General features: G+C 40.5%; 1 protein-coding gene across 1 annotated transcript; it reads left to right on the top strand.

Moving 5' to 3' along the window:
* The first annotated feature begins 1,154 nt into the window (after window positions 1-1,154).
* LOC109476517 (kelch-like protein 24) lies at window positions 1,155-5,339 on the top strand. The gene is made up of 2 exons (XM_019777498.1): window positions 1,155-1,257; window positions 3,335-5,339. The coding sequence occupies exon 2, from the start codon at window positions 3,337-3,339 to the stop codon at window positions 4,990-4,992; it is 1,656 nt and encodes a 551-aa protein (XP_019633057.1). The 5' UTR covers window positions 1,155-1,257; window positions 3,335-3,336; the 3' UTR covers window positions 4,993-5,339.
* Window positions 5,340-7,295: the final 1,956 nt, after the last annotated feature.

A 7,295-nucleotide genomic window follows, 5' to 3' on the forward strand; every position in this document is an offset into this window, starting at 1 on the left:
GGATGCTCCCCCGGGAAATATAGGAATTTAAGCCTTCAAAAACGCAATTCCCCGCATTTGAGAGGCAAATCATGGTGTTGAGAGTGTTTGTCGGTCCTTCTAAGGTTTTTATATTTTACTCAAAATTTTTGTTAATCTGCCTGTAAAGGTTGACGGATTCGTTAAAAAAAATTCTGTAACTCTCCGCAAACTTCCAGAAATTGACGGGAAAGCTGGTTCTGGCTAGAGCCGAAGGGACCGAGCGCAGAAGCGCGAGTCGAGAGCCAAAGGCGTGAGCAATGTAGGGGGGTCCGGGGCATTCTCCCCCGGGAAATTTTGTATTTTTAAACCTTCAGTGACGCATTTTCCTGCACTTTGAAAGGCAAAATTAGGCGTAACGAAGAATTATTCATTAACGCTTAACGCTGAATTTAGGATGACAAATAACGTTTTACGTTGAATTAAAACGACCCATAACGCTTCACGAGGAATATACTGATAACGCTTAACGTTAAATTAGAGCGGGCCGGCAACGATTAACGGTAAATTAAAATAGCCCATAACGGTTAACGAAAAAGGGCATGCAGACCCTCCTTCATCTCCCAGTTGATTCATTACTCGAACAACATGCCCTACCAGGGCGAAACTGCGTGGTCGCTCTACAGACGAAAAGAGCTATAGAGTTGTTTCTTTGTTTGTTGGCTAGATGTTTTCTCCATGCCACACTTTACGTTGTTGTGTATATACCATCCCCACTCCAGACTGCACTCATACTCCATCAGTCAGACAATATTCTTGTCGAAGGTATGTATAGTTTACGTAGAAACAATATTAATTCTTAGACTATAATTTTACACACACTGTTGTATATGGTAGACGTATTCGTATACTGTACCAAGTTTATTTGCCTCTATTTGGATTTGTTCGTGTGGGCCTTCGTACTTTTTTAGGTCGATTCTTTCACCCAGACTAAAAATTTCAGAACACCAGAGTTGACCTTGCACTTTTTTAGCCAAACAAACCTGACAAATCCAGCTTTACAGTTGAGGGTAAAGGTTGGAGGTTTGAAATAAAGGTAAATATATTTAAAAGTGCTTATTTTTCATGCTTTCACCATAATTGGAAAGATACCTGTCCCTCCGAACATCTGCTTTGAAATTACCCAGAGCGCATTGCGGCCAAGCTGACTCGGCTACGTGGATTGGGAGAAGTTGGATCTCAACTTTGCTCGCAGTGTTCTCTGCTTTTCTCCACCTAACCGGCTCCCCAAAAAGACTTGTAAGTACATCTATGACGTTAGAGGCTTCATATCAATATTAAACTGTGGTTCAAATGTATATTGTAGCTGATGAATTGCAGAAATTATAAACTTGTGCACTGAAATACTTTGAGCTCGAGTTGGAAAGTTGGGAGGGGGGCCCATACCACCATTTTTATGGCTTCACCACAAAGTGGTGAAGACATATTGTGTTCCCTCATGTTTCTTCTTCTTCTTTTTCTCCTCCTGCCATTTCTTTAAAGGGATTCAACTCAGCCGTTTTTCAGCCAAATGACCTGAAATTTGGCATGGACGTAGAGTGGGCCAATACCCCGACGCGTTTTTTTCATTTTTTGAAAAATTGTTTTATTTGGGTTTTTTGGCCATTTTCAGCCAAAAAATATACATTTTGGGATCTGGAGCCCTGGTACTAAAACCAAATGACCTGAAATTTGGTATGGGGATACGTTGGACATATGTCTGCAAAACCTAATTCAAGCTTTCAACATACACCACTTTAAAATTGTGAAAAATATGGCTTTTTGGCTATTTTTGGACCAAAAATGTACATTTTTGGCTCCTGTGCCCTAATATTAAATCCGAATGACCTGAAATTCGGTATGGGGATACCTTGGACACATGTCCAAAGAATGTCATTCACGCTTTTGACATACACCACTTTAAAATTATGTAAAATAGGGCTTTTTGGCTATTTCCGGCATTGGAAGATTCCATTGCTGCATGGGGGTATAGACTATTGGCAGCCATCGTGGGATAGATCCATTTTCGGTATGGGGGATGTGGTGAAGCCATCTGCTGCATTTGCTCCCAAGCAAATGTCGGCCTTTCTAGTTTATGCTGCTGCTTTCGCAATTATTGTCTATAATCATATCGAGCTATGATTCAGGTATTGTTCCCTGTCGAGAAAAGGGTATCGTTATTTTAGCTTATTTATAACTACGGGTTGGTGCTTGGTGGAGAAATTGTCAGTTTTCCAACAACGGGTTGCTGGAAAATGCGGTCCAGTCCGGGAGATGGAAAGGTTCGGTCTGTTCAGGTGCATGTGTGGTGGGACAAGCGGTGACCAGCCGATATCTAACGTTCGCTAGTCTACTGTCCGTAGTTTTTTTTCTGTATACGAGTTATTTTTCTCAGTATTTTAGTTTCTAGTTGTATTTTCGTTTTCTGATTGTGTTTTATTTTTCTGTTTGTATTTTCGTCTTCTGATTCTATACAGGTATTTTGGTTGCATTTTAGTTTTCTGCTAAGTATTTCCAATGGCTTGCCTGGCACAGAGCTAGTATGGCACGGGTATGGAGGCTAATGGACAGTTACTATTACATGTGGCCATAGAAACCTATTGTTAGATACACTGAAAGAAGTCCTCATGAAAGTACCTCCTCAAATCTCAATCTCAAAAATTCTTATGCACCAGAAAGTAAAAAAAAAATGTCTGCGTCCCAAATATCGAAAGAAAACGGGGTTGACCAGCTCAAAGTCCCAGAACACTGATTATAGTAAACAAAGCCCACCTTTGACCTGTTTTCTCTGGTATCCGTCCGCTCTGGGCAGGCAAGACCGAGCCATACAGATATCTCATTACGCCTACTAAACTGGTAAAAAACTGACCAAAATAGGAAGGTTTAGGCCCAACCGCGTGAAACCCTGTCCTACCTGCGACGAAGGTTTAGGCTTCCTTCAAACCCAAATGTCTCCAACATGGACCAGAATTTTAAGAGAAAATAGGATTTTCAAAGGTATTAACTAGGGACGACGTTTTTTGCTCTCCATTGCGCAGCGCAATTTTGACGTCGACCCTAATGTCGATCATTGTTGTATAAAGCATTGTTTTTATGTGTTGACGTGGCCCTTCATTTGCATTTAGTAACTGTTGCATTACAAATAATGCAATTGTATTTTTTATATATAATATAGTATATTACAAGTGAGCAATATCTAATGAATGTGTATATACATTGTAATAAGACTAAGTCATTGGCTGATCAATAACTCACAGCTTGTCATTGAGATTTCGATCACCTCATTCTGATTTAGAAGGACTTTGCCAACACCTTTTCCCTTTTTTTTGTTGTTCAGCAATGGATGCTAAATCAGAGGAGGTCTGTTGTCCAGGTGAGTTCTTTCAGCGTTTGCAGCAGCTGAGGTCAGCAGGTTACCTGGTGGACGTGACCCTGTGTGCAGAGGGACAGGAGATCCCCTGTCACCGACTGATCCTGTCCGCCTGCTCTGACTACTTCCGTGCCATGTTTAGCGGAGACCACTGCGAGAAAAACAAGGACAAGATAGACATCGGAGGGGTGAGTGCAGAGGCATTACAACTGTTGGTAGACTTTGCTTACACGGCCAAGTTCAACATCACCTCAGATAATGTCCATCAACAGTTCATAGCAGCCAATATGCTTCAAGTTAAACCTGTTGAAGATGCTTGTGAAAGGTTTCTAAGCAACAACTTGAGTCCAGACATGTGTTGGGCAACATGGACTTTGGCAGACATGGTGTCTTGTATGAAGTTGTCTGCTGTGGCAAGACGTTACGCTCTGAAGAATTTCGAAGAAGTATGCAGGACGGAGGATTTCCTTGAACTGCCTATAGACTCCCTGAAGACGTACATCTCGGACAAGGATCTTCATGCTAAGAAAGCGGAACAAGTGTTGGATGCAGTCATCCTTTGGATCTGGCATGATCTCAAGAAGCGAATTAAACAACTCTGGGAGCTGCTGGGGTGTGTTTGTCTCTCAAGTGTGGACCGGAAGTATCTCAAGAACATCGTGGAGACAGGGAAGATGTTCGCAGGAGTTCCAGGGATCAATGAACTCATCAACGATCAAACTAGAGACTCAAGGCCTCGCCGCATTCAACAAGAAGGTCTACTCATCCTTGGTGGAATGACAACCGGATCATACCATCCACCAGCAGTGAACTGTAATATGTTTGAACTTGATCTTCACTTTGATCGCGTAAACACCACTCCACTGCCACAATGCCTACAGAACAGTAAAGGGAGTGCGGCAAACGTCCTTGGCAATGATGTGATTGTGACAGGAGGGGAAACATCTATGTCCCAAGCATGGCGGTACAATCCAGCTCTGAACTCTTGGACAAGGATGGGGTCTTTGAAGAAAGGGAGGGCAGATCATGGAATAACGGTTCTGAATGGAAAGGTGTATGTTGTTGGTGGAGAGAATCGTAGTTGGCTATCTTCTGTTGAAGTGTACAATGAGAAGACCAACAAGTGGGCAAAGGTAGCACCACTAAAACAGGCTGTCAGCAGCTTTGGTATAGCTACGTGTTGTGGAGAGATCTATGTATTCGGTGGCCGCACTGGGTTTGGCTTCAGTAGAACTGGTAATGTCCAGTTCTACAATCCCACCCGAAAGGAGTGGGCGTTCGCCCAACCATTGCCAAAGCCATTGACACACGTAAGAGCATGCACTGTCAACTCCAAGATCTACTTGGCCGGTGGACAGTTGGACTCTGTCCTCTGCTACACTCCAGAAGATGACCTTTACGAGAAGATGGCTGATAGCCTGTGCCCTTGGTTTCACTGCAGTGCCACTGTGTCTGGTTCTGAGATCTACATTACTGGTGGTAGGGAAACTATTATCTTTAATCATGACATTGAAGCCTTCTCAACAGTTCAGTGTTATGATGTGCACAGTGACACCATGATCATGGGTAAAGGTCTGCCGATGTCGTTATACGGACACCACATTGTAACAGTATCCAAACAGTAAGCTTGTTACATCTTAGCTAAATCTCCTATTTAGAAATATGCTACTGTGCCATCATGCCATGGACTTGAACTGAAGTTGAACTTTAAGTCCTGAGAGCATTTTTGGTCACATATTTTAATTATTTCTACTGTTTCTGAAATAATGTAAAGGTAGCCAACAATATAGAGGCATTGAGAAGACCTCGCTTGGCAACTTCTTGTATTCTAAACGTTGATAAATCTTCGTACTAGACCAGACTTTCATGATGATTGTATGTTCCTGGTCACCTTAATTGTTCCCATCATTATCATTGGTTTGATTTTAACATTTTGTTTCTGATGGTTTGAATAAATGCCTTTTTTATCTTGTTCACGCTCTGTATTCATTTTCTTTTCAGATTATTCTTGTGTATTTAGATCCAAATGCACGTTTTTTTCAATAGCTTGATTGTATATGTAAAGCTGTACATCTTCTTGTTACATCTAGTAGTATGAGTAGTTGTAGTAGTACACGGCGGTCTGTTGCTACGGTATTATTTCCCATTGCTAGGGGCGTTCGAAAAAGTATCGGGTTACAAGACGAAATTTTGGCCTATTTTAGACTACCCGTAAAACATTTGAAAATAAACAAATAGTATTGAAGGGTAAATTCAGTCAAAATAAAATGAAATTATTTACGTTAAGTTACTGATTTTTTTAAAAGTTTGCTCCGAAAGACGGGATTTTTGGGATTCGGAGCGCCAGTCCGAGTCATGTTTTTAGATTGCCAATCTTACACCGTTTAATATTGGCTTCGTATATGTGTATATAATGATTCCAGTTTCTTGAGTAACTTTTTTTTTTGGCGTATCTAATTATCTGGATGTCTAACCTTCACCGACGTATCGTAGGTATTCCTCTTTGTCAGGTAGGCCTGTGGTAAGCAATTTGCCAGAGTTGCCGGTAACCCAGCCTTGTATTTTCTATGTTGTTTGATTAAAAAAGATAGAAAAATAACATATAGAAACTTTTTGTTACATACACATACTCAAGATGTTAACTGAAAAAAATTCTGTCTTGAGTATGTAACAACAGCCATAAAGCCAACCTACAGAAACCACTTTTCTACACACACGTATTACATTTAACAGGTTTCCCCCTCATGTTATGGCCATTACGGCATATTTTAGGGAGTACAATGTTTATACATTTTATACAGTGCTAGACCAGACTCCTTTGCGGGGTCATAACGTCTGGGGCATATTTCATTTTTATTCAATACCTTTCTCATCTCCCGGCACAGAGTCTCAATTGTGCTTTCCAAGCTGAGATTTACATTTGCGCTTATTTTTGACGTTTTTCTGGACATTTTACAGTGTTTTCGTTTTCTGATAGCCAGCGAAGCTGTAGACACCGAAGTTTTGTAGACACCAAAAGATCTGTTTGGAGGTAAGCTCAATCGTGCCGCTGAGGTCAGGCCGACCCTAAACCTGCTGACAAGTCACCGGCAGAAACCTCGCCGTAAATACGGTATGTCTTCATCTTTCTTCTTCGTATCTCCACAATACTTAAATCACTAGAACCAGGCAAAATGCATTTCCGGTATCACGACTGACCCTATAGCAACAATTTTGCCGCTAAGAAAACATCCAGACATTGCTTAACCAGCGTTAATACTTAAAATTTACAGCGTTAAAATTTACATGTAAATCCCCCTGAAACGGTATTTTGCGCATTCTCAGAACCAAAATAGTATTGAGTAAATCGGATGATATATTTGACTTTTCTCCACATGCAAATGAGACAGCCCGGTTCTGGTCCCTGAATAGGTGTGTGAATAGTCATTCCAGTTTGGATGATAGCTTCTACTTGAGTATAAAATTTTGTTTTCTCTTTCATGAATGAAATACAACAACGGTCAAAATTGTAAATTTTATGTCAAAATTGTAAATTTTATGTCAAAATTGTACATTTTATGTCAAAATTGTACAATTTATGTCAAAATTGTACATTTTATGTCAAAATTGTACATTGTATGTCAAGATTGTACATTTTATCTTATATAAAACCAAAAAATGAACCTGAGATATAATTTAAACACAACTGTCACCATAAATATTAACAAGACAACGTTCCTCTTGCTGTTTGAAGCATTCCCATATATTCCTCACTAAGATCAAATTGAAAGTTTGTGACTAAATAATCTAAAGCTAGTCCAGAAACAGGTAGCGTATCAGTATGTGATGAACCGCTAAAACACCTTCAAATAAAACAAAATGTCTGTTGCAACCCACGCCGATACAAAGCCGGTACATGTACTACAGTCTTAGCATTTGTATGCATTGT

Source organism: Branchiostoma belcheri, unplaced genomic scaffold (genome assembly GCF_001625305.1).
Source record: "Branchiostoma belcheri isolate BF01 breed outbred unplaced genomic scaffold, Haploidv18h27 scaffold38, whole genome shotgun sequence".
NCBI lineage: Eukaryota > Metazoa > Chordata > Leptocardii > Amphioxiformes > Branchiostomatidae > Branchiostoma > Branchiostoma belcheri.